Source organism: Myxocyprinus asiaticus, chromosome 42, assembly GCF_019703515.2.
Source record: "Myxocyprinus asiaticus isolate MX2 ecotype Aquarium Trade chromosome 42, UBuf_Myxa_2, whole genome shotgun sequence".
Classification (NCBI taxonomy): Eukaryota; Metazoa; Chordata; class Actinopteri; order Cypriniformes; family Catostomidae; genus Myxocyprinus; species Myxocyprinus asiaticus.
The window spans coordinates 34,596,726-34,624,480 of NC_059385.1; the positions used below are offsets into that span (position 1 = coordinate 34,596,726).

The 27,755-nt window shown below is 40.5% G+C and overlaps 2 protein-coding genes across 3 annotated transcripts in view; one reads left to right on the forward strand and one right to left on the reverse strand.

Annotated features, from left to right (window-relative positions):
- ca9 (carbonic anhydrase IX) overlaps positions 1–27,075 on the forward strand; it is a 332,582-nt gene extending 305,507 nt beyond the window's left edge. The window contains exon 9 of the mRNA XM_051683336.1: positions 26,772–27,075. Within this exon, the coding sequence (XP_051539296.1) occupies positions 26,772–26,905 (134 nt within the window). The 3' untranslated portion in view covers positions 26,906–27,075. The remainder of the gene's footprint in view (positions 1–26,771) is intronic.
- The window catches only part of tln1 (talin 1), a 197,848-nt gene that overhangs the window by 23,331 nt on the left and 146,762 nt on the right, over positions 1–27,755 (reverse strand). For both annotated transcript variants that reach the window (XM_051683214.1, XM_051683215.1), the window contains 9 exons: positions 24,930–25,076; positions 24,373–24,539; positions 17,681–17,864; positions 12,730–12,855; positions 12,023–12,139; positions 7,092–7,277; positions 6,360–6,467; positions 3,926–4,031; positions 1,158–1,282 (listed from right to left, as the gene is read on the reverse strand). In XM_051683214.1, coding sequence (XP_051539174.1) covers positions 1,158–1,282; positions 3,926–4,031; positions 6,360–6,467; positions 7,092–7,277; positions 12,023–12,139; positions 12,730–12,855; positions 17,681–17,864; positions 24,373–24,539; positions 24,930–25,076 — 1,266 coding nt within the window. The remainder of the gene's footprint in view (positions 1–1,157; positions 1,283–3,925; positions 4,032–6,359; positions 6,468–7,091; positions 7,278–12,022; positions 12,140–12,729; positions 12,856–17,680; positions 17,865–24,372; positions 24,540–24,929; positions 25,077–27,755) is intronic.

Below are 27,755 nucleotides of genomic sequence, written 5' to 3' on the forward strand. Positions count from 1 at the left end.
AATCCTAAGAGAAGCACCTAGAACAACACGTTATGTCTTGACTGTGGAATCTTAAAGAAAAGAGACTATTTAAGTAAAAATTCATCTGTGTTTTTGGCAATACATTTATTTGATACATTTTTTATCAACGTTGTGATATACTGATAAAGTTATGTGCGATAAGATTTCTGTTCATATCTGTAATATAGCAGTTCATAAGTCAATAAAATGCGGGTTACCATTTACATTTAACCAAGGTACCATGTGTATGAATCAAAAATGATATTATAATCAAATTAAAATGTCTAACAATAACTTTTTCAAAACTGTTTTAACCGGAAACAGTAAACTTAACACTCACTTTTTCTGTATGGAAGATACAAATAGTAATGTCAAAATAAGAATTTCGGTACAAAGAAAAACAGAAACACACATTAAAAATGATCACAACAAAATATTATTTTTATATTTTCTGAAGAAAGTGGGAATGGTGTTGTTGTTGTGAGCAAAATTTCTATGTTGGGCTTCAGTAAGTTGCATTTGTTCTTTAGCACATTGCTACGTTGTTCTGATTGGTTGCTTACTGGCCAAAGTCGAAGTGCCCACCACCAAGTCTCTATGATATTATACTGGTCCCTAGATATGGCTTGGGTCCCTCATTCAATTCTCCGTTGTGTTGTGGAGTATTTCAGTTGTGTTGTGGCTTCATTTTTTTTATTTTCTTTGTTATTTCGTTGTTTTGTGCACCAGAGGGCCACCGTAATAGGACATTTACTCACATACCCTAACATAGACTCCAGCACATTGTTAATACCACCGCTATTCACGGTATAATCAGCTGACATTTTTTATGCTATCCACTTGTACTTTTGATACTCCTGTAAAATTATTTAAGTAGCTGATATTTAATGTACTTAAGTATTTTTCTCATGAGCTACTTTGACTTTTACTCACGTCAATTTCCATAAAGGTACATATCTACACTTTTAATAAAGCATAATGTTCGGGTTCTTTGTACAACACTGAAAACACTTCATCTGATCAGTGGATGAGGGTAGGGTTTCAGAATCACTAACAGGATAAATGTAAATGTCAAGCAGTATACTGTATTAGTTAAGCTGACGTGAGTTATAAAGAAATGTGTGTGTCCTGAGGGACGTTGGTAAATGTCTTGTCACCTTGGGTTTGGCTCGAGGTTTGAGTTGCTCGAGTTTCTTGGCAGCAGCTTCAATGGCGGCCGCGGCTCCCAGCAGCTCGTTCTCTGCGATGACAGTGGGGTCTTCAGGGTCCACCCACTCTGTGCCTAAAGACATCACAACCAGTCAAACCACAGTAAAAAAATAAAATAAATAATATATATATATATATATATATATATATATATATTTAAAAATTAAAAACTGTAAAAAGTTCCTCATTATATGTGAGATGTGTGTAATTATAAATAATCTCTATTATTTGAGTACAAAATACATAGCAAGGCATTAATTTATTTTCTATTATTTATATTCTTCATTTTCTAGAGAAGCCCTGGATCTAGAGTACTTGATCCAGGTGATAATCCTTACCAGACACTGATCACTGATCTAAGCACAACTCGCTACAGCTTTTGGTGTGGACCCAAGTCTGTTTGGCATCAGAGTTTGTTTGGCGTAAAAGTGTGTTTTCGTTTGAAAATGGGGATGTGGTGTTCAGTTCACACACAACTCAATTGGTATGAACACAATCCATCCAAATTTGTGGAAGTGAACCGATATTTTATGACATAATTAGTCTGTTACAGTATAATACTTTTCCCATTGCTGCTTCAGTAAGCAGCTTTCAATTAGTCCAATTATTATTATTTTTCATGGCATCCATGTGTATGTGAAGTTTTGGAAATAAAATCAAAGGGACTAAAACATGAGTAAAGCAGTGCAGTTAAATGGGTCATGACATACTCTTTTTTTTTTTTTTTTTTAAATGTTATTATTTTCCATGATGTCCACTTAAAATGTTGGTAAAGTTTTTTCAATGATGCTGTCTACAGATGTCTAATCTAGTCACCATACACACAAATTTAAGAAAGTTTTCATACTTCAAGAATGAACAGTGATGTTGATGAGTTTGCAGGTAAGTGTATGAAACTTGTGTGACTGCACAAACTGAAGGATTAGAAATTATTATGCAATATCTCTGTATGTAGTCTTGAAGAGATTTCATTCAAAGCAGTCAAACCACAAAAAAAAACATTGTGTAGACTATATGAAAGCTACATATACACAATATATCATCCACTGATGGCTAGAGTAAATAATCGATGTCCTATGATCATTATTTGGGTAGAATTTAATGGAAAACTATGCAAATTGGCGTTTGTGCGAGTACCTTCATAGAAAATTATTGTTTCGAATTTTAGAACGCGCCATTTCATCACCAGACAGTGTGCGACCCCCTTTAATTTATCCTGCCACTCACTCTTTACCAAAGTTGTGTTGAGAAATATGCTTGAAGAGACAGACAATTGTGCAATGAGCAGCCCCATTTACATCTGAAAAAAAAAAAAAAAAAAAAAATGATATATATTGTGACAAGGAGGAGGGCGTGGCCGGGCCGTGATGGTGCACGGCCAGCACAGAATCAGCGGGAGAGCGAGATAAAGGGGAGCCAGATGCGCCAGTTTGACAGAGAGAGAGAGACGCACATGGCCGCGTTGCATGTGTGTCTGTGTTTGTTTATGTTTGACATTAAAACTTTGTTTACTGTTCAGCCAGTTCCCGCCTCCTCCTTGCCTGACTTTGAACTGTTACAGTGATGCTGTAACCCGGGAGGGAGGAGAGATGCGCTGTCGCGGAGTCCTCACCACTGCCATCCGCAAGGGGAGCAGCCGCGGCCGTCTGCCTGGGGACGGAGGGGTAGCTGCTGACCGCTGAGAGCCGGAGGAACTGCTGCTGTCCACCAAAGTGGAGGTTCCGTCCGCTAGAGAGCGGAGGAGTGGTTGAGGACCGGGCGACAGCGCATGTGAGAGTCGGCGAGCAACTTTATTTCTCTCTCTCACTCTCTGTGTGTCTCCACTCGTTCTTTCCCTCTCCCCACGCCTACCCTCGTCTCTCCCCCAGGTTCACAGGCGGCGGGGTGGACCACCAGCTGACAGAACGGCCGGAAGGGCAGCATTTCTCCTCCAGAGATGGGGTGGGAGTTAGTCAGACCGGTGGTGCTCCAGCCTGAATCGGGTGGGGGAGGAGAGTGATGAGGAGGAGGGCATGGCCGGGCCGTGATGGTGCATGTCCAGTGCTGAATCAGCGGGAGAGCGAGATAATGGGGATCTGGAGGCACCAGTACGAAATAGAGAGACGCACAAGTTGCATGTGTGTCTGTGTTTGTTTTAAGTTAAGTTTGACATTAAAACTTGTTTACTGTTCAGCCGGTTCCCGCCTCCTCCTTACCCGACCTTGAACTGTTACATATATCTTCAATCATCGGGAAAAAATTCTGATTATCAATGCGTGAAGAAAGTATTGATCTCAAGCCTAGCGTTGATGTCTTGCTGTGAAGGTAGTCATGCATTAATGAGCCCCCGTGTGACGTCACAAAGTCACGGGAGAAGAGAATGAGGCATTTTTGCAGCTTTGTTTCAATAATTATTATTTTTTTTTTTTTTTTGCATGAGGAAGTTTTGAGTTCTGAAACTTTCAGTATGTTTTTAATAGCACAATGACCTCATACTGTATGTCAAAAGATCAAAGAAAGTTTGATTCCCTTAAGCAATGACCCTTTAACAATGCTTTTTATTTTTAGCATCTTCTCCTGAGTCAATACCTAATTTGAGTAGTAAACAGCTGCCACTTTAACTCATGGTGACACTCAGGTTGCTAGTGCAACCGTGCCAGATAATACAATGCGCAAAGAGACCTGCATGGGGAGGAGGAAATTCGACTGCACATGAACGGTGTCGATTATGTCATACCTTTCATGGCCTCTGCGGCCTGTATGAGCTCCGTCACTGAGCTAGCCACACGTTTTGAGTAGTTGGCCAGCTGTTGTTTGAGGTCGTGAGTGGGTTTATGAATTATCTGTGGACAAAAATCTGTGATCAGAAACAATTGGCAGACCTTTACAAATATGATGCTGCTGGATTAAGAAGTGATTAAATGGGGAGAAACGAAGAAACTAATCTGACAGTGATGATACATATTAAACAGTGTTCAGTGCTTTTATACTCTCATGGAGTCATGCAAAAGAAACCTGCTGAACACACGGAACACTCTAATCCCCAGTCATCCCTCAGCTATGAGTGTGTGTGTTCTCAGTGTGTCCTCAAAGGCAGTGTTGGTGACAGTGTAACAGGTGTGTGGCATTAAGAGATGTTTTGTTGGAATAGACGGCTGAGAAAAGACTCCATGAGTAGGAATGCTGGAATGCTGAGACTGATGCAGACAAGAACAGATACCACCCCCCCCCCCCCCCCCCACACACACACACACAGACATTTGTTATATGTATATATAAACACTATAAATTCTGTCTCACTCTTTCTGTAAATATTCGACAATCCCTCCTGCAATGGCCTCCTCTAATTCAGCAGTACACGTTTAACAAATCACCATAGTACAGTCTTAAATATATGATCAAAATGTTAGCTGCAGTCACAGTCAATACATGCAGGTCAGTTGTACACTGTATCTGAGATCTTTAGTAAAATTACCTATAAATCAGTTGATAGATAAAAGCATCGTTTCTCAACTGGTCTTGCTTCAGATTTCACGTTGGACATCAAGTGGCGACAGTACCAAAATAGTTTATTGTGCAAAAGTTAACAAAATCTCCTTAAAATCAAGCACAGAAACAAATGATCTATATATTATGATATTAAGCCAATAGTTCACCACACTAAATAAATTGTGGTCAGCACAAACCATGTTTATCCTTGCTGCAAGTCCTGTATTTAATGTACTCTTGGTAATATTTTCTTTTACTTTTGTTCATTCGGGGATGTCAAGCAACCTGTCTATGTTGCTATCTGCCTAATTTGGTTTGCTTCTACCAGATGAACAGAGAAGTGACAGAAAAATACCGTAGATTGATTGGGCTTCAGCAAAAAAACCAAAAAAAAAAAAAAAAAACAGATAGGAAATGTTACTCCTCCCTTTTAAAAGTGAATTATTTTGCTATCCTATCTATGCACAATTATATGGTTAGTTGCATTTATTATTTGCATTTAACATTTTTGGGTCGTGACCCACCAGTTGAGAACAGCTGCATTATGCACCATGTTATGTATCTTTTGCATCTTGTTTTTTTCCTTTTTTTTCTTCACCTTTTCTTCCCAATTTGGAATGCCCAATTCCCAATGCACTCTAAGTCCTCGTGGTGGCGTAGTGACTCGCCTCAATCTGGGTGGCGGAGGACGAATCTCAGTTGCCTCTGCGACTGCGACCGTCGATCTGTGCATCTTATCACGTGGCTTGTTGAGCGCGTTACTGCGGAGACGTAGCGCATGTGGAGGCTTCACGCTATTCTCCACGGCATCCACGCACAACTCACCATGCACCCAACCGAGAGCGAGAACCACATTATAGCGACCACGAGGAGGCTACCCCATGTGACTCTACCCTCCCTTGCAACCGGCTTGCTTAGGAGACCTGGCTGGAGTCACTCAGCACGTCCTGGATTTGAACTTGCGACTCCAGTGGTGGTAGTCAGCGTCAATACTTGCTGATCTACCCAGGCCCCTCTTTTGCCTCTTGTTAAGAGGTTGTGCGTTTCTACTCACAAACACACGCACTGACATTCACATGCATATCAATCACTTTTTACTCACCGGCTATCACAGTGACCACACACACACACACAGCAGAGAAAACAGAAAATGAAGGATGGAAAATATTGCAATAATTTATCGAGCCTGCATAAAAAACTTTAAGAGTTATTTCCTATGCAAAACTCTATTTATTATGACAAGTAATACATTAAAAAACAGGAAATAACAGGAGAACCTAGACTGCTTCTCTGTATTTGTGCTATTGTGTGCGCGCGCGTGTGTGTGTGTGTGGGGGGGGGGGGTTATTGGGTGGTTTATGAGGATGATTTTTTTAGGTTACAAACTGGTAATTACAAGGGTATTATGCTATAAATGTGGTTTATGAGGACATTTCTAGAGTCCCCATATTTCAAATTGCTTAAACATTCTAAATAATGTTTTTTTGAAAATGTAAAAATGCAGAAAGTTTTCTGTGAGGGTTAGGTTTAGGGGTAGGGTTAGGGGATGGAATCTATAGTTCATACAATATAAAAATCATTACGTCTATGGAGAGTCCTCATAAGGATAGCCGCACCAACATGCGTGTGTGTGTGTTTATGGGAGCTTACAGGGTGGTCTGGTCTAAACACTGTTAACTCACCACTAACACATGCTCCAGTAGACCCAGGTAACCTGTAGCACACTCGGAGCCGAAGCACAGCGCTCGAGTCTGAACATCACGACTCACCTCCGGGTGGTACGCTGCTTGCTGCACAACAGATGAGGCAAATCAAATATTTTGGGGGTTGTTCACAAATGGACATGAATTTTCTTAATAAAAAACAGGTTCAAATTATATGTGCACCAATACCAAATTATTGAAGGCCTAGTCTTAAAGTATTCACTGATACCAAGTACCGATACAAGCAGTTTTGAATTTGTGCCTTCACATAAAATTGCTATGTTAATGGCAGACTTTATTTTGTTAAAGAATACCAGAATCGCTAAGCCTATTTTCAAATTGCTCCTAAGCTGGTTTCACACTGTACATATCTATTAGCCTCTGACTACAATCTGGGTCGCAGTAATACAGTGTGATTCTACAACTCCCAGATAAGATAAAACACACAGCGCTGTCAGTCAGGTAGGTTAAATCCCTGTAACGCATGTCCTCTCATGGCTTACTGCTTTATTAAGACAAAAGTTCACAAAACTATACCACAACTGAACAAGTATTCCCCTCAACTTCACTTTGGCTGTGTATTCAGATAATCTAATATAATTTTGCTTTACGTTTAAATGACATATGCATTACGTGCATATCTTAATTCATTAATGCAACTGTGCATGTGGCTTTTGTCATGTATTGACAGTGGTATGCGGGTGGTGTCACCTTGCAGGAGTGAAGCATGTCAGCGATGGCTCGTCTGCATAGGTTAGCGGTGGCAATCACATCCTCCTGACGGCATGAGTTCCCAGCAGCCACTGCTTTAGCTGTAGCCAGTGTGATGCCTTTAGTCATGCGAATGAACTCCTCTGGACTGGCCGTCTTAGGAGGAGGATCCGGACTGCTGAACACCTGATAGACACACACAGACACGCATTAAACAAAACCACAGCAAAACACTGCATGACGTCTAGTGTTGTCACAATACCAACATTTCAGCAGTTGATACCAATATCAGTAAAAAAAAATTACGATTCTCGATATAAATTTAGATACCACAGCAAAAACTAAAATGCTTTTGAACACGTAAATAAAATGGTACATATTAATATTAACAAATTCAATTAAAACAACCTTCAAGTTTTTCAAACTTAATTAAACCTTGCTTCAGGTTCTGCAAGTAATTATTCAAGTAAACAGTAACTAAATAAAAATATAGCCGCAAGTGGCACTCATCGGGGTCCAAGCACTTGTGAAGAGAAAATGACCAAATTATGACCAATGGCCAGTCCTGTGGATTCAGTTGTTTTGGTGTCAAATTTCAACTGTTTTCATCACAGATGCACAAATAGGATTTTTTTAGGTTATGGTGCTCCCTAACATCAGAAATTGATTAAATCTGACATATGCCATGGTCTGTTCGAATACTCGATTCTGATTGGTTGGAATGTGTGTGTTAAAACAGTTTGATGCACAAGTAGTTCCAATCAGTTTTAATCACCGTTCTATATTAATGCGTCTTCTCTGCTGTCCTCCATAATGAGACATTGTGAGAGTTTTATCAGAGACTATTAAGCAGAGACTATGAATTTAGCAGTGAACTGACTTGCTTAAAAGACTTTAGTTTTATGCCTCTGTTTAAATAACCTCTGGACGCAAATAGGTGTTAAAAGTCTGATGAGTCTCAGAACTGGGATTAAAGGTCACATTACAAAACACATAATCAATTATGCAGTGCCATCTTTAAATCAACTGTGAAGCGCTACAGGAAAAAACGGAAAAGACAACAGTGTTCATCAGTCTCATATTATTCTCCCAAAGGAGTAACCGCTCGTACGTAAAGTTTTAATGGTTTGTAGGGGTGGGTAAAAATATTTTTGGATTAATCGCGATCACCATTTGAACGATCTCGATATCGATTCTTAAATCCCAAGACCAATCTTTAACTCAACGTGCAACCCTCTACTACAATGAGAGGAAATCACTCGCTGTTGCAACCAAATTTCATGCTATGTGACTAAAGTGAATATATCTGGCAACTGGCTCGTAAATGTTTACATTTCCCTCACCAGTAATTGTGTAGTTTATTCGTGAAGTGTTCAGCAGCGGGATCTTTTCACAGCGTGTTGAGAGTAAAAGTTGTTCTGTGTAATGTTTGTCCAAAGACGAGATCCATTTGTCACTGAATACTGTCTCTTTTAATACCCTTTCTGTTCTTTACAGTCAGTTGTTGATCAAAAACAACTTCAAAAAAACATTTCATTCTAATCATGCATCGCACAGATGAAGTAAAGCCATTAGAGTCCACTCTAGTTAACATGCGCTCATTTAAGATGCTGTTTACAGAAATGCTGGTTTTTGTTAAAGAGACAGTACAGGTTTTTGCATGTGATCAACAAATCAGTGTAAATACCTGTAAATAGTACAAATTATGCAATTTAACAATAAATATTAACAAAAATAATATATGAAATATAATATCTTATTTATTGATTGAATACATTTATTTGTTAATTTTTAAAAATCCAAAATGTGACCAAAATGATGAAAAAGTAATAAAATATAATATAAAATATAGTAAAATTAATATTTTCCTAATGTACTTAGTGAAAAGGTCCCCTGTATAATTAACAGCATTAGCTGGGAGAGAATTTCTTTCAAAAGGGACATTATAACTGAAACATACCCATATAAATCGACATCGAAATCAAATCGAGAGCTTGTGAATCGGAATCGAATTGAATCGGGAAATCTGTATCAATACCCAGCCCTAATGGTTTGACATTCAGCTGTTTTGCATAGAACGGGAGAAAAGATGACCAGAACCAATCAAATGTGTCTTTCCCTGTCCGGGAAGATAAGGCAAGACGATTTAAACTGTAATATGATAAATCCTGCTGCCCTGCTAAATGTGTGCCGCATATGGGGGCCACACAATCACACTTCACTGACTGAAGCTCTGAATGGAGACTGTTTTATAAAACGTGTGAGGCCACATTGCAATTGAATTCTTTATTTTGTTTCTCCCCTTTTTCTCCCCAGTTTGGAATGCCCAATTCCCAGTGCACTCAAAGTCCTTGTGGTGGCATAGTGACTCACCTCAATCCAGGTGGTGGAGGACGAATCTCAGTTGCCTCTGAGTCTGAGACCGTCAATCTGTGCATCTTATCACGTGGCTTCTTGACTGCGTTACCGCGGAGATGTAGCGCGTGTGGAGGCCCACATTATTCTCCGCGGAATCCACGCACAACTCACCACGTGCCCCACCGAGAGCGAGAACCACACATTACAGCGACCATGAGGAGGTTACCCCATGTGACTCTACCCTCCCTAGCTACCGGGCCAATTTGGTTGCTTAGGAGATCTGACTGGAGTCACTCAGCACGCCCTGGATTTGAACTCGCGACTCCAGGGGCGGTAGTAAGCGTCTTTACTCGATGAGCAACCCAGGTCTCCTGCAATTTTATTCTTAAATTAATCAAAAGTGCAGCTTTAATGGATAAACCATATGGAAGTGAGAGGTCAAAGTCTGCAGATTTGGAGCGTTTTTGGATGGTTTTCCCCTCATGAACAGAAACACTTTAATAACTGTCACATCTTTATCAAAGAGATGCCAAGACCGCAATGTTTTCCTCATTAAAGCTACACTATGTAACTTTTTTTTGTTAAAAAATAACAAAATGTTATTAATGAGTGCAACAAAAATCCTTTACCCAAATACAGTTTGATAAACCTATAATAATAATTTATATTTTAGAGCTGTCGGAATGGATTTCGCTGGAAATTGCATACATACGTCATTCGCACATGTCTGTGTGTGTGTAGTGAAATACAATAATTATACTGTAATCAGTACAGAACTTTTCACTTGCTAGCACACGTGTGTATTTTTCTTTATAATGACAATAATTGATATAAATAAATCCTTTAGTCCTAGGCTTGCCAAGGGCATGTGAGTCTTGAAATGATGTTGACCACTGGTTGGTAACAATGACAATCTATAAATTAGTTACTACTGTGGTCTATTTGGCCAGAATATCCTGCAGTTATAAAAACTTAACAATGTTTGACCTTATCAGACTAGCAATCATTGTGTCTAATGTTAACAAAGGTTGCCTAACTTTTGTAACGTCATTTATTTCAAAACATCAATGTTTCCAATAAGTCAAAACAACAGCATAAGATATGGCACTTGTCTGCTCAGATGACTTGTTTTTGGATATCCGCCTTTTCCTTTCGTTATTTATTTGTCTATTCGCTCTGATAAGATATCCTGTAACCATGTGTACACCGATGCCTTGAACCACATTCATCTGCGCAGAGGAGCAGAGCCAAAGCACAACTTGTGCCATTAAAAAAACAATGTGCAAGGCACATGAAGTTTTATTTTTTAACCTTTAGAGGGCAAAAAGTTACATAGTGTAGCTTTAATATAAAAATGACAAAGAATAGGAATTAATTATTACATGTTCTGAGGAGTGCCAACCCTTCTACATTATGTGGCTATTATTATTTCTGAAAAGTGCTAAGAGTGTTTGGTCATAATCAATGTTGGTAAGTGAACATGGTATAAGCGGGATAATTCACGGCTAGGTGTGTGTTAAACTATTTGAATGCACTTCACAGAGGTGGAGAGGGTTCTTCGCCGCCAATCTCCAATTCATGTTTTAATCACTGTTCAATAATAATGTGTTGTTTGTTACCATAGCATCATAACATTACAGAGCAAGCAGAGTGAGCTATAGCAATTGAAAACATTTCCTAACAACTTTAATCAGCATAGCTAATACAATGGAATTCAGCATTTTGCACGTAGGGTGAGAGAAGGAAATCAGGACCCATTAAATGCGTCTTTCGCTGTCCGGCAAGGTGAGGCACGACTGTAAATATGTAAACTGTAATGTGTTGTGTATATTATGTTGCTGTCCTGAAGTGCCGCCTATAGCCACAAGAAGCTGAAGTTTACCAAGTTTTGTTACGTTTGGACTTTGCGTGTGCTTTGACAAATAAAAAGTCTATCAAAAAGATAACTTTTTGTCAAGCAGGTTCAAAGATGAAGTATTGAATGACCTTAAAGTCATTTTTTTCTAAAAATGTTAAATATGGAAATAAAATCGTAGATGTACATTTTATTAAGCTCGACTCAAGGAACCAGTGGAAAAAAAAATTGTTAATTTTAGATTTTCTTTTTTTTCTTGTTTGATAAAAAATGAATGACATTATAGACAGTGGCAGGTGTGTTAGGCTGAATTTTACAATGCAAGGCCTAATGCACAGGTCTCATACAGTATATTAACACAAGTAAAAAAAAAAATAAAATAAAATAAAATTGTCCAGACTATTTACATTCATTAAAGACATAGCTGGCAATTTTGACCAAGAAATGCATTTAATTGTGCACACACAGAGGCGTGTGAGCACGAGGCACAATGCAAATACGTACGTGAGCGTTCAAAAGCTGCCGTCTGTCAGTACCGAACTCAGTCATACAGATATTGCAGAAAACCTGGTATTGTTACATCTTTATTATCTTAATACAACCCATTGAGGACAAAACATATGATAATCATAAGACTATAGACATCAAGGCATAAATTAAATCCTCACAGAGTTAAACATGTTTTCAGCACTATGTTCAGTGACAGTGTGTTTCTTACTGCCAGTTCCTGTTTGATGTGCTCAATGGTGGCCTCGAGTGCTCGTGTGCCTTTAGTGGCTTCATCCTCCACAGCCTTTACCGTCTTTAGCAGAGATGTCACGTTTGTCACCATCACCTAATGACACAATTACATGTCAGGCTCTTTAAACAACTTCTGCATTATGATTCAAGTCTAATATTATCTGCTTCGAATATCATCCAAATTGGACTAATACAAAAAAATAAAAAATAAATAAATAATAATAATAATAATAACAATACCAACATATTGTGCAGTTAGGACAGGAAAAGTAATAGACTATATTATTTTTAAAAGGAAGGAGAATACACTTCCCATATCTTAAGTTGCTGACATTAAGCTCTACAGTATTTGCTGCAAAATTATCAGTCACTTAGGAGAAGCTAGCCAAACAATGCAGATACCAATAATAATAAAACAAAAGACAAATTAATGAGCAGTGAGTTTTTTTCTTTTTAATATTGTTGTTTGATTAACAGGCTATTAGCAAAATAATAAACAGTGTCAGGATTATTAGGCTTCATTTCCACTGCAAGTTAATGCACAGATCCCATATTTTGACATTCACGCTGAACATAACCGACTGTTCACATTAATCTCTCGCAAGATGGTATTGGAACAGAGCATGTGTAAGTACAGTATGTGTCAGTAAATGAGCTGAGATTGAGTTTATGTGTGTCTCGCACCTTAGCAGAGTTTTTGAGCTGCAAAATGGCTGGATCATCATGCGGTTTACCAGCCGCTGCTTTGGTAGCGCTGATGAGGTCCCCCAGTGCTTTAGCCACGTCCTTCACAGCATTGATCAAAACCACCTGACAAAGAAAACACACATATCAAAATAACATACATCTAGAGTTCTGCCACTGCAGCCAAACACATGGGCATATTCTCAAACTTACATGCGTTACACATCTACTTTGCTAAAACACTGTTTGTGTTCAGACATGTTCATTGGCACATGAATACAGGTCTGAATTTTTTTTTTTTTTAGATTAAGTACATGAACAGAATGATGTAAAGAAAGTTGTAAGAGTAATTAAACCTAGTTTCCATTAAGGCTGAATCAATTTGTTGAATGCTACAGCTCTAGCGAAAACCAGAGATTAATTTTGTTGCCAAATGGATGACTAGGGCTGTCACGATTATGAAATTTGGCTGACGATTAACTGTCAAACAAATAATTGCAATTATGACCATTAATTGTCTGTTTTAGGTGTGTGGTTCAGGTTAGGTTATGGGTTAGGGTAGGGGGTAACCCCTAACCCTAACCCTATGGATGTGTGCTTCATTCACCTTAACCCTCCTAAGAGATTCATAAATGAGTCCTACCTTTGGTCCTCCCAATCATTTTTGACCAGAAAGAGCAAAGGCGTTACTTTTTTTTAATTTTTTTATAATGATTATGATGATTATGATACCGTTTCTTCTTCCCTGAAGTAATAATAAAATGATGCACTTCTTTTGGGATTTTATGCTATTTTTGTCTTATTTACATGTGCATTTCTCAATTTTACATTTAATTTACCTATGTAAATAAGCAAATTTATGAAACTTAAGTACAGTAAAAACAAGTCTTATTACTTGTTGTAACCTAGTTTTATATTTCATCACAAGTTATGCATTTGGATATATATTTAGACATTATCAACCTATTATTTGTTTAGCATTTTAAAATTGGTTTGAAGTTTCCCTATCTGTCACTCACTCGACGTTGTGTCGATGTAGTGACACTAGGGGTCACTCTTGGGAGCCCCAAACACCTCTGCTTTTTTAAAAAAGGCCAATGAGAATTGGCAAGTGGAATTTACATGCCACTCCCCTGGACGTACGGGTATAAAAAGAGCTGGTATGCAACCACTCATTCAGATTTTCTCTTCAGAGCCGAGCGGTTCTATTCATTGAAGCTGAATTCATCCGTGAAGTTCATTCACCTCATCTGCTGGATTCTACGGCTTATTTCAGTGGCTTCTCCCCCTCTGCACCCGTGGAGTGCAGAGAACGCCCCTGGGTGCTTCGGCAGAAACTAAAAGAGTATATTCTAAAAAGAGTATATTTTCTTTCTAAAAGAGCGGCACACACGGAACATCTTTTTAAAGATGACTTTCCGTTTGTGTGTTATTCCTGGTTGCGGTCGTTATCTCTTCGCTTCTGACGGCCACGATCACTGTCTTACGTGTATGGGCGCTGCCCATGTGAAGACATCGTTCCTGGATGGGTCTTGTCCTCATTGCTAGAACATGACCATGGCAACGTTGTGGTCACGGCTTGCATTCGTAAGAAAGCAAGCCACCCCAGCGGCTCCCCGCCTCGGTCCTTCTACCTACGGGTATGAGGCCATGCCGGTTAGCACTGGGGGCGATTTGGGGACCTCAATGGGACCACCTCCGCCGGGTATCCCCCCACGGACCTCCCATTCCCCAGCACGCTCGCCTGCCCCGGTCGGGCGCTCGGATGAGATCGCCGGCTTGTCTCAGGGCGAGTTTGACCTCTCGTTCGGAGCCCGGGAAGAAGACGAGTTATCGAGCGCAGCAGCATCGGAGAGCGGGCTTGTCCAGTTGGACGTAGAGGCTTCGAATGGGCTTCTTCCTTCGGGAATAGTCGCCCAGTCCCAGGCCAACGCGGAAATGATGGACATGCTTTCCCAGGCGGCCGCGAGCGTTGGGCTAGAGTGGAACCCTCGCGGCTCGACGATTGGTTCCTGGGTTCGGGGCATGAGGAGCTGACAAGATCATGGGAGGCACCTTTTACTGCCCGGTCCTGGTCTTTCAGCTCCCCCGCTCTCGCTACCCTCGATGGCGGAGCGGCAAGGGGGTATTCGGTGATCCCCCAGGTGGATAAGGCGCTCGCGGTGCACTTGTGTCCGCAGAGCGCTGCCACCTGGCGTGGGCGCCCGAAACTCCCGTCCAGGGCCTGTAGGTTTAAGTTATCCCTGACGGCTAAGGCTTATGGTGCCACTGGACAAGCCGCCTACACCCTGCACACCATTGTTATCCTGCAAATACACCAAGCCAAGGCGCTAAAAGAACTGCACGAGGGTAGTTCTGACCCGGGATTGATGCGGGAACTGCGCTCGGCGACCAACCTCGCTCTCCGGGCGACGAAGGTCAAGGCGCGGTCTCTCGGGCAGGCAATGTCCACCCTGGTGGTCCAGGAGCGCCACCTTTGGCTCAACTTGGTTGAGATGCGAGAGGCTGACAAGGCATGGTTCCTTGATGCCCCCATCTCCCAGGTTGGCCTATTCGGCGACACCGTCGAGGATTTTGCCCAGCAGTTCTCGGTGGTGAAGCAGGAGATGGAGACCATACAACAGATTCTGCCCCGGCACGGCTCAAGACCCTGCATCCCTTCTGCTCGTCGCCAAGGGCGTCCTCCTGCAACTACACCACCAGCTCCGCCGCAGCCCGCCCCCGGCGTGGAGCCCAGTGCAGGAAGCAGATGCCACTCGTCTCATGGCCGGCTGCCAAGAACCTAAGGAAGGCTTTGAAGCGCCCCTGAGACGGGCGACCCAGGAGCAAGGTTGAGCAGACCATTCCATCCCCCGGTGGAGGGCCGGGAGGAGAATCTTTTGTTTTGTTTACATTTAATTTCACCGCATGTCCAAGAGGCTGTGGTACCCCAAAATTCAACAAAAGAGCGGTTTTCTTGTTCCCTGGGTCACTTGTCTGGTGCGCACGGCCGTCGTCACGACCACCGTCCCATCTTTGCAGGTATGGCGCTCCAGCGGTGGTCCCCCCGCCCCTGTGCGCCCAGCAGTGGCACAAACATGCCCACACAGGATTGGGTCCGGTGGACTACGGGGACAAGACTCCTCCTCCCCCCTCCACGGCCAATCTTATGGTGGGCGGCAGGAGCCAGGTAAATGCTTCGATGTCCCTGGACTCAGCACGGCCACGGGGCTCGAATCCCCTCAACGTGGCACCTCGAGCTCCGCCCCGCCGCGAGGCCCCACCCGCCGGTACGTCCAACATGATCATTCCCTTGGTCCCCCTCGCCCGGAGTTTGGGCACGTGGCTTGCGCTTCCCAACCTGTCACGATGGCTGACCCGGACCGTCTGACTCGGCTACGTGATTCAGTTCACCAGGCGCCCGCCCAGGTTCACCTCAGTGAAGGGCGAGAACGCTGCTACCTTGCGTGCGGAGATCGCTACCCTTCTGCGCAAGGGCGTGATAGAGACTGTCCCTCCAGCCGAGATGAAGAAAGGGTTCTACAGCCCTTACTTCATCGTACCGAAGGCGGTGGGTTGCGACCAATCCTGGACAGACCCTGTGCAAGGGTGGGGTGTGGTCTCTGCGGTGTCTTCCCCTTGGGAGGGACAACCCCCGACGCAGACACTTATGGCTCCCAGTCAGTTAACAAATTCCACTCTTTTTGGGGAGAAAGGAGAGGGAAAAGAGGCCTCGGCTGGGCTAGCCTGTCCCTATAGTTGGGCAGTCGACTTGTTGGGCGAGGTTACGTGACAGCCTGGTGCGCTGGCTACAAGGCACACAGCAGTCTGCCCGTCACACACCGCCAGTTCACGTAACACAGTTCGGCTAGCTGTGGCAGTCTGTATAGGGACCCCTAGTGTCACTACATCGACACAACGTCGAGTGAGTGACAGATAGGGAATGTCCTGGTTACTTTCGTAACCTCCGTTCCCTGATGGAGGGAACGAGACTTTGTGTCCCTCTTGCCACAATGCTGAACTACCCGCTGAAATGGCCGGGACCTGGTCTCGGCTCCTCAGCACAAAACCTGAATGAGTGGTTGCATACCAGCTCCTTTCATACCCGTATGTCCGGGGGAGTGGCAAGCAAATTCCACTCGCCAATTCTCATTGGCCTTTTTTCAAAAAAGCAGAGGTGTTTGGGGCTCCCAAGTGTGACCCCTAGTGTCACTACATCGACGCAACGTCTCGTTACACAAGTAACCATGATGTTTTGCTTTGATTGTATTTGACATCATTCATTTTCAATGGTTGGTCAATTTTGACTGTGAAGACAAAATGTGTCGCTTTTTTTTCTTCTTTTTTTTTTTTTTTTAAGACCACTTAGACTTATCGCATCATGCCCACATTTTTTTGTATGTTCAGATGCCCTTATTTATCATGAAGGAAGACCAAAGAAAGAGATTGTGTGTATTTGAAAATCTTTTTCTTCATTCTATCATCTTCACAGAAATAGAGTAAGCGGGTGTCTCCTCCTCTGTGTCATTAACACTGCGTGTATAAACTCGTAATTGCCAAGAACATGTGCCATTACACGATTGTTAAATTAAAGTGAAACCGGAGCACTTTGCATTTACTATCAAAATCCTCGCTTCTATTTTCTCTGGAGTTCGGGAGGAACGTCCACATATGGCCCGAGCTCCATAGCTCTTCACAAGTGGTTAATCTTCATGTGCTCTTCAGGAGCTGCTCTGAGCATTTCATGGCATTTACTGTATATATTCGCTTAAAAATTCCCTTATTTATACTGTCAAATATGATTGGAATATAAAGAGCACAATAATTGCAGTTATAGATCAAGTTTCCACGATTAAGACGATTATTTAATAATCACCACAGGTCTACGGTGGACTGAACCAAACACACACACGCACTTTGGAAACAAGTGAGCTGTCTTTTGTGTTAAGGTGTGGGTGGGGGTGGGTAGTACCTGTGTCTCTGGGTCTTCAGAGCCCAAACTCCCTGCTCCCAGTTTGACCACGTCAGCTAGTTTGGTGATGGTGTTGACGGAGGACTGCGCAGCCTGAGCTAGTTTCTCTTGACTTGCTCCAGCTCCAGAAACCAGCAGTTTAGTGTCCTCCACCAGAACTTTAGCTGTCTTCAGGATGTGCTCTCTAAACACAGCAAATACAACATCATTAACACCACAGCTACAATCTGCTAATGGTGAAACATTTACACTGCGATAACAGGATGAACACTGCCACACGTGATAAAAATGCCTTATATGACACGTGACACTACTACTTGGTCTCATATCATGGAAAACAGGATTTTTCTTTCTCTTTTTGCTAAAGAGTTTGATGTACTTTGTACAAATACTGTAACATTCACAACGCAAAAATCCCAGACCATTTATAGAAACTAAAATGCAAACATGGCTCGTCCAGTAAACAACCGTAAGCTCATTAACACATTTTGCCAATGAACAGATGTCCAATAAGTGAAGCAATACCAAATTTACACCACCATACAGACATTGTTTCAGGATAGGGCTAACTAACGATTATTTTGATAATCGACTAATCTAACGATTATAAGAACGATTATTCGACTATTCTGGAGATTACTGCAATGATTAATCATTAGCTCTTAACTGACTATTCAGCTTGTGCCCCTGATTAAAAGGTTGTATTAAACATGCTTACTATCAATAAAGAGGACAAAATCATCTTTTAAAAACACCTCTAAATGACATTCACTGAATTAAAGGAAAAATACTTTTTATTAAGTTTAATTCAGTAAAACAATCACTACAAAAATCCTATAGTTATCAAGTGTTTTTATCTTGTTTTCCATTTAAATTTGTCTACAAATCCTTAAAACAAGATACATTTACTTGAGAAGCAACATATAAGGTATTTAGACTTGTGTATCACATCAATAATCATGATCATCCATGCCTCCTCGCATATGGCCTTTCTAAAACTAAAAGTCTTACAAAAGTTAAATGACTATATTGTTTTGTATGAATGAGTGATCAGGATGGTTTTCACATCATTTTTGTAGCATAAAATCTAGGCTACAAGATCCAGTTCTCAAAAGTCTTGTGAACAAATGTTTAGTATGTGTTATATGGCCTTATTTCATGTTAGTTTTTTTCAAAAACCACGCATAAACGTTATTTTCTCAAAAATACAAACATGTACATACATGTTGTTCACATATTATTGTAGCCCACTTTGTGCTGAATACAGTGTTATCAGACTTTAGCCATTAATATGTTTTTAAGCAACTGAAAAAAGCACAAATGTCAAGGCATGTCAAAACTTCTCCAGGGCCCAAAACACCCTCAGACCCCAGAGGGTTAAGTATTTGTGCATTTTATTCCCAGCTAATTTGTATGATTTATTTAGAGTTAATTTCGACCCTTTAATATAAATGTTTTCGAGCAATGTGGGCAGGTGGGCTTCATTACATTTATCTATGATTGGGAAGGTTAATGTTATTAAAATTAATTGTATTCCAAAATTCAACTACCTGCTACAATCTCTCCCTATAGAGGCCCCCCTCTCTTATTTCAAGCAATTTGATAGCATAGCGAAGTCCTTTATTTGGAATGGTAAATGTCCCAGATTACATTTCAACAAGTTACATTTGGCTCATTGGTCACTTCCACCTGAGAGAGCCCCTCCCTGGTTTCGTATTGAACAGGAAATCCTTGCCCCTATTTCACCATTGCAAAGCCTTTCTATCAAATTAACCAGAGAAGTTAAGTCACACCTCGTTATCTCGCATTTGCACGTGGTTTGGACAAAAACGTCCAGAGTGTTTAATTCGGACAGTCATTTAAATGTTGCCTCAAGCTTATGGCTGAACCCTAATTTACATATTAATAAGTCCCCTTTCTGTTGGTCAGAATGGATTGGGAGGGGGGGTTACTACACTCGGTGACCTATATGAGAGTGGAGTGCCGAGATCTTTTGAAAATTTGGTTCAACATTTTAAGATTCCTAGATCCCAGTTCTTTAGGTATTTACAGCTGCGCCACCTGTTCTGTACTATTTTTGGGAGTAGTATACACCCCCCTAAAGTGGCAGATACTCTGGAAGTGGTGATTGCTGCTTTTGGAAAAGTGATGAGGCATTGGTGTATTACGCCCTGTTAATTCAGAGTCTGGGGGACGGTGCTTCGTCTTTTATCAAGAGATTATGGGAGAAAGATTTAAACTTGGTATTAGGGGAGGGAGTGTGGGCTAGGATTCTAAAAAACGTCAAGTCTACATCTAGAGATGCAAGGGTCTGTCTGATGCAATTTAAGATTTTGTATCAATTCTACTGGACCCCCTCTAGATTGTATAGGTTGGGTCTTAAAGACACACCTACCTGCTGGCGGTGCCAATCAGAAGACAGGGACACAATACATGTATTTTTGGGATTGTAAAGATCCAAGAATTTTGGTTGGGGGTTCAGAACTTTATGTGTGAGGTATTGAACACTGAACTTTCATTTAGCCCCAGACTCTGTATCCTGGGTGATGGGACGACACTTAATACTAGGGACAGATATTTAAAAAGTTGGGTCCTAGCCTGAGTCATGATTGGTTGGAAAATCATCCTCAGGGGATGGAAGTCGGCTGGGGCACCCTCATTTAGGGAGTGGTGCGGGAAGATGGGCGAGGTGGCAGTGTTTGAGGAGATGTTTTTTAGAAGGCTGGGGAAATGGGATTTGTTTGTCAGGAAGTGTGGGGGGGGTGGGGTTATTTGGCTATTTTGGAGGGTTCTCTGGGAGGGGCTGTGGAGAGGGATTTGTAGTTTAGTTGGGTATGTGTTTTATTGATGTTGTTTGAATGTATATCTTGTTTTATTTATTTATTTTTTGATGATCTAGTTGTTGGTGACCACAGTAGTGCGTGTTTGTGTCGGGTGGGGGGTAGGGGGGTTGGGGGTTTAATGTGAATAATTGATTCCATTTTTTATGTTGTGTTTGTATGTTTTATGTTTGGAATCAATAAAATTGTTAATAACAAAAATTTTATAAATGACCATGAATTTGTGATACAACTGCATTTCCACAAGAACCACATAGTAACCATTTTGATACTGATTTGCCAATATTAAAAAAATATATATTTTTGCATAATAAAAAAGTAGTAACAAAATTTCTATCTCCAGAGCACCAAGACAATTTCTATTAAACACATCAACAAATTCTAAATGTTCCTATGCTTTATAGATCTGGCAATCTGGCCGAATGTCACCATCTTTTTTAAATGTACCCATGGATGGAAAATGCATGCATATCCCTTGTTATTCTGATAATAAAGTCCTGTAGGCCTATAACCTTTGTAACAGCTGGAATAATCTATTTGAAAGTGAAGATTAACACAAAGTTAGGTCTAAATAAAAATAAACTGTACAGAAAATTTTACTGTGGGGGCAGTGCTGCAAAACTCATGAATATTAAATATGTTATACACAGTAAAAGATTCTTTTAAACTACCTGTTTTGATCAACAGTCATACTAAATGACTGATTCAAGCACCCAAATAAATATTTCACATAATATGTTAATTTCATTTCTACATCTGCAACTATTAGTCTTGGGATTTTGTTAATCAATAGATGAATACATAGATCAGCACTTTGATTAAAACATGACTGATTGATCTAGAGGTAAATTACTGCCTTTAGTTTTTTTTAGAGGTTATGGATTCTAATTTGCCCAAATATTACTTTTTATAAAAAAAAAAAAAAAAAAAAACATGATTGCATCTTTACGTCATTGGATGGGTGTTACACTTTAAAAATAAAATGCAATAACAAATCTGGGGATACGAGAGTAGCGGAAACACAGCCAAATTTATTGACAGTTCTGTATATGAAAAAACAGCGAACTCCGACAGCGACAACCACAAACTCTCCTCTCCAGCCGCGGGAACCCGGAATGCACCTGAGCGCCCATGAACGAGATGACACAGTTCACGAACAACCGTCACCCATCACACAACCCAGCCATGAAACACTCAGTTTATATAGGGAGGAAACACACTGCGCACCGGTGCGCCCCATCAACAATCAGCTCATCTGGTTACCGCACACCTGAGAGTGATTAAGAGAGAGGGAGAGAAAGAGAAAAAGACAACACACAAACACACACACTAACAATACGTTCGAGAAGGCCATCACAATGGGGGACACGAAAAAGAGCGCGAGCTGCTGCAAAACTGCTGACACTAAACGACACTGATAACAGCTGCAACAAATACTTATCATAACATTCAAAATAACACATTCCAGCACTGGATCGCCAGTCAAAACACACACAGATGAAATAGAAACTCCAACTCAAGTACTGGAGATGTTTCATCTGGATTATACACATACCTGACGAAAGCTATTTCAAAAAGTGGTGAGGACACGTCTCACCCGTCTCAACCCATAACTGACAGTGATGTATCTAATAATCATTCAGTGAATACTTGGAAACAACTGAGAAATTTTTCTAAGTATTTGTCCATGTGGTTGTTGTTGAGGAAATAAGCTCATCAACCTGCGAGAGCCCAAACACTGTACACACGCTGCAATAGTAGGTAGTAGGGATGGGCACGATTACTTGAATACACAGGTACTTGGACGTGGCAGCAATGATCGATCATGAAAACAATGATCGATGGTGATCATGCATGATGTGACTTTTCACTTATTTCGAAATTTGGTGACAATTACCTGACAACTAAACATAAACATGTCAAAGAGGGAGCTTATTTTGAAATTTGAAATTGATTACATTGTGATTTTGAGGGGTACATTGATTGTCAGAGATGCCTCATAGCAACCAAACTGATATGCGACACTGAAATGCTATAGTTACGATAATCAAAAATATGTAATTAACTGTGTTTCGAACACCTGTCCCTGCAATATGTTTGCTAAACATGTTTTATTATTATTTCATTTAAGAACTTTGACTCGTTAATGAATATTATTTAATAAAAGTGAATGTTTCTCACTGACTGTAAACCTCCCTGCCCTGGGTGACGTAACACACACCTGCATCTCGACAAAATGGGGGTTGAAGTTAGAAGTCCGACATAATGTGTCATTCTGTTGCACTTTCCCCAGTTGAAACGTGGAAATTCCGACTCTCCGAGTTGAATGGAATGCTTCATGAATCATCACAGCAACAAAAATACAGAGCATCGCGGCTTTCCCCACAGGAGTGAACACTTGGGGAGATGCACACACACCAGGCATGTGGCAGTGGATATTAAAAACGTGATAGTTATGGGTCTCCTGTTAAGCCAATCGCAATTTGAAAATAGACAGTTTAGACAGTCACTAAAAGAACTGGTGCATGCTTACTAAGATTACTACGGTAACCTGAAGGAAGTTGGGCAGCGAATCTTCACATAATGACAAAATATGATGCATTATATTTTGATAATTAAATCTTTTGTATATATTGTAACAGACTTTGGTTTATAACAGCTTATAATAATGAATAGACGATACACTGGAACAAGACGCAATGCAGCAGCCAAAGACGTTTGTCACGCATGTCTTTATATATATAGTTATGTACATGTCATTGCCCCTCGAGTACTCAACTCGAGTAATTAGTCTGAGTACCCAAGTAGACAAAATGACCAAAATTCCCATCCCTAAAAGGTAGGCAATTGGTTGATGTTGTGATTGGCTGCTACTGTAAACAATCACGGGATTGGTTGCTGCTGTACTCAATCAATGGGTCTGTAGTCATTTATGCGTTTGGTGAGAGTTTAGGCAGTTTGACATGAATAAACCCTTACACAATGTCAAAATCAACAATAATATACTTATATTTATATTTAATAAATTTGGATACTTATGCTGGGGTGGCAGATGGGGTGGCAATGCTTTTTCTTAAGGTGGCATTTGCCACCCTATGCCACCCTGGTAGATCCGCCCCTGACGCCGAGGTGTTTCCTTTAAAGACGCTCCACACGCAAGTTTTGCTTCAGCGGAGCGGCAGCTCCGGCTCCACTTATTTGGTATTTTTGTATAATTCCCCCATACTTTGCAATCTACATCACCTGAGGTTGTGAAAGTTTAAAGTGAATCTGGACTGTGAGCTGTGTAATTCTTCCTCTCCTCAGTCAGGCGCGAGCTGCAGTGCAGTGCAGTGCATCATTAGAGGTTTATATGACGACTATTCGACAAATATTTTTTTTTTATTGTCGACGTTGTCGATAACGTCGACTAATCATTTCAGCCCTATTTCAGGATGGTCGGGATGTTCAAACAAACAGTGCACTGTTTTGATATCTTTTTGATAACACTTTTCAGGGGAACAAACCTAATAATGGCTTACATAACCTTTTAACTGAGATAGGAGAAAATATTTCCATAACATTGAAAAAATGACACTCTTCACCAATAAATGTACAAAACAGCCAGTTTAAATCTCAGGGTCAGAAAGAGGGTGGAAAATTATAATGAAAAACTAAATTAAAATTGACTAATATGAAACCTTCACTAACAGATATAAGGAGAATTCAAGGAGAAGAAAATTCTACAAGTGTTAAATCATTCCTGGATCCTTAAAATGTTTCCTTAAAATCATGATCATTGTGATGTTCAACAGACAGTTAGCAGGCTATACACTCAGACAGCACTAGTTTATCTGACTAGTTTTGAGGCACCTGTGGTCTGCAAATGTCTCTGCGTTCTCCCGGTTGAGAGTGCCCGCCGTGGCAAACATGATGGTGGTGTCCAGATCAGCAATGATGCCCGACACGGTGCTGGCAGCGGTGATACATGCCTGAGTGCCGCGATTACCCGCCTGAAGAGCCGCTAACACGTGAGACACCTGAGAGAAAATAAAGAGATTATGAGACCGATGAACTCTCAAATGACATTCATGTGTCAAATAGGACACCAACTGACTTTAAAAGTGGGAACTATTTGCTTCAAAAATACAGCACGTGAGTTTTATTAACTATTTTTATGGTTCTGTTAGTGCTTTTACAGTGTTTGGTTGTCCTTTTGGGAGCTTGACAGCCCCTGATCTCCACCCACTTTCACTGTATAGATCAGAGATAAACTTGGATGCTCTGATAAACATTTCTTTTAGTGTTCCACAGAAAAAATAATCTCATACGGGTTTGAAATAACATGAGGGTGATTAAATGGTGCAAGAATTTACATTTTTGGCTGAACCATCCCTGTAATGTGAATATTAAAAACAATTTCCAGTCACCTTCTCTGAGACTTTCCGTGCGCTGTCAATGAGCTCTTTCTTGGTGAAGGAGTCGTTTGGACTGCACTGCAGTGCTCCAGCTTTACTGACCAGACCGGTGCAGCTGTAACCCAACTCGGTCACCTGCTTCCTGATGTGACAGCCAATCTAAAAAACAAACCATATAAAATCCTGAGACACAACATGTATGTTAGATACAATACCAACTAAGCAAAGAGGTATTCCCTGTAATCTCAGAACCTCTTCTTAATATTATTAACTCCTCGCTATCCTTAGGACATGTCCCAAGAAACTTTAAAAGGGCAGTTATCAAACCGCTTATTAAGAAGCTACAACATGATCCTGGAGAATTGGCTAATTATAGACCGATTTCAAATCTCCCCGTTTATGTCGAAAATACTAGAAAGGTTGTGTCCTTCTAATTATGTTCATTTCTACAGAGAAATAGTATATATGAACAATTTCAGTCAGGATTTAGGCCACACCACAGTACAGAGACTTCACTTATCAGAGCTCTTGCTCTTATCATCTGATCGCGACTGCATTTCTCTTCCAGCGCTTTTAGATCTTAGTGCTGCCTTTGACACGATAGATCATGATATTCTCTTGAATAGGCTAGAGAATTATGTTGGCATTTGTGGACCTGCATTAGCATGGTTTAGGTCCTATTTAGCAGACTGCTACCACTTTGTCTGTTAATCAAGGAATTTTCAATTCAAACAAAAGTTAAGTATTGAGTGCCCCAGGGATCAGTTTTAGGGCCTCTGCTTTTCTCCTTATATATGCTTCCCCTGGGGGATATTATCAGGAATCATGGAATAAGTTTCCACTGTTATGCCGACGATACCCAACAAAATTTCACAATTCTCCAAATTAGCAGAGTGTATCAATGAAATCAAAGATTGGATGGCCAGAAATTTCCTTCTACTCAATTCCGACAAAACAGAGGTACTAGTTATTGGATCAAAAACCTCTAATATACATATACATATATATATATATATATATATATATATATATATATATATATATATATAAAATATATAATTTGACTCTCAATGGATATACTGTTACATCATCTTCAACAGTGAAGAACTTAGGTGTTATATTTGATACCAATATGTCATTTGAATATCAAATTTCCAATGTTTGTAGAACAGCATTCTTCCAACTAAGATTGCCAAGTTATGACACATGCTCTCTGTTGCTGATGCCGAGAAACTAATTCATGTGTTCATGACCTCAAGACTAGATTATTGTAATGCATTACTGGGAGGATGTCCAGCATGTTCAATAAATAAACGTCAATTGGTTCAAAATGCAGCAGCCAGAGTGCTGACAAGAAGCAAGAAATATGATCATATTAGCCCCATTTTATCATCACTACATTGGCTACCTGTTAAATTTCATATTAATTTTAAAATTCTGTTAACTACATACAAAGTTTAGAATGGTCTAGCTCCACAGTACTTAAGTGACCTTCTACCACGCTATATTCCATCATGTTCATTACAATCGGAAAACTCTGACCTGTTAATAGTTCCTGGAATATCAAATCCATAAAAGGAGGTAGATCCTTTTCCTATTTGGCTCCTAAACTATGGAATAGTCTCCCTAACACTGTTCAGGACGCAGTGAGTTTAAGTCTAGATTAAAGACTCATCTATTTAGCCAGGCATACACCTAATTTATTCTTCACCACACAATTTGGCTGCTTTAGTTAGGTCTGCCGGAACCTGAAACATTAATCATGATCTATAACTCTGCAAAAGATTGAATGGCATCTACGCTAATATTATTCTATTTCTTTCCATGTCTCTACCTCGGGACTCCTATCCCAAGGTCACCAGAACCGGCTGGATCCAGCTCCATTCCTGCTTGATATCAGACTCCACTGCGTGATGATGACAAAATGCAGCCAGTGCCAGCCAGACATCACTTCAGTCTATTACGATGGACCTCAGAGGATGAACTGATGCCAACTCTAACCATAAAACATGGGATACTTCATATGCCATTGCCTGAACCTTGGACTTAGGATAGACCTCACCGAAATTACCGGCCGATTGAACTGTGAAGCACCTCACTGATCTTACATCACCTTGGTCTAATGATGGACTACACTCTTAAAATGGAATACATAGACTATCAATAAATTGGCAACAAAAGCCTTCATTAGCCAACTAACAAAGGACAATGCATCTATATGAACTTCTGCAGTTAATCCAGGATGAACTTCAAAGACATTAGTCATTAATCTTACAGTTCATACAAAATCTTTGTTTAAACACTGACCCTTAACATGTACTTAGTTTAATAATTTTAAACCATGACTTGCACTGCACATAAATAAGTAATTTTGGCATTATATTCATGATGTTATCCAGAGGGAAACTGGCCACCACAGTGAGCCTGGTTTCTCCCAAGGTTATTTTTCTCCATTAACCAACATCTAATGGAGTTTTGTGTTCCTTGCCACAGTTGCCTTCGGCTTGCTCACTGGGTTTCTAAATACAATTATTGTATTTATACACGCTTCATAATCGTATTTAATCAAAATACACAATGATGACTCAAAGACTTTACAGATATTACGGTTTCATTTTCTGTTAATGCATGATTTTCTGTAACGCTGCTTTGAAACGATGTGTGTTGTGAAAGGCACTATCCAAATAAATATGACTTGACTTGACACAGACCATCCTGACCTACAAGTCAAAATGAAACAGCATTCGCAACCCATTTTACCCATTTTCAGGAAAAAAAACATAGGACTGGACATTTTATTGTTTGGATGTTGAGAAGTAGCCTTTATATGACAGGTGG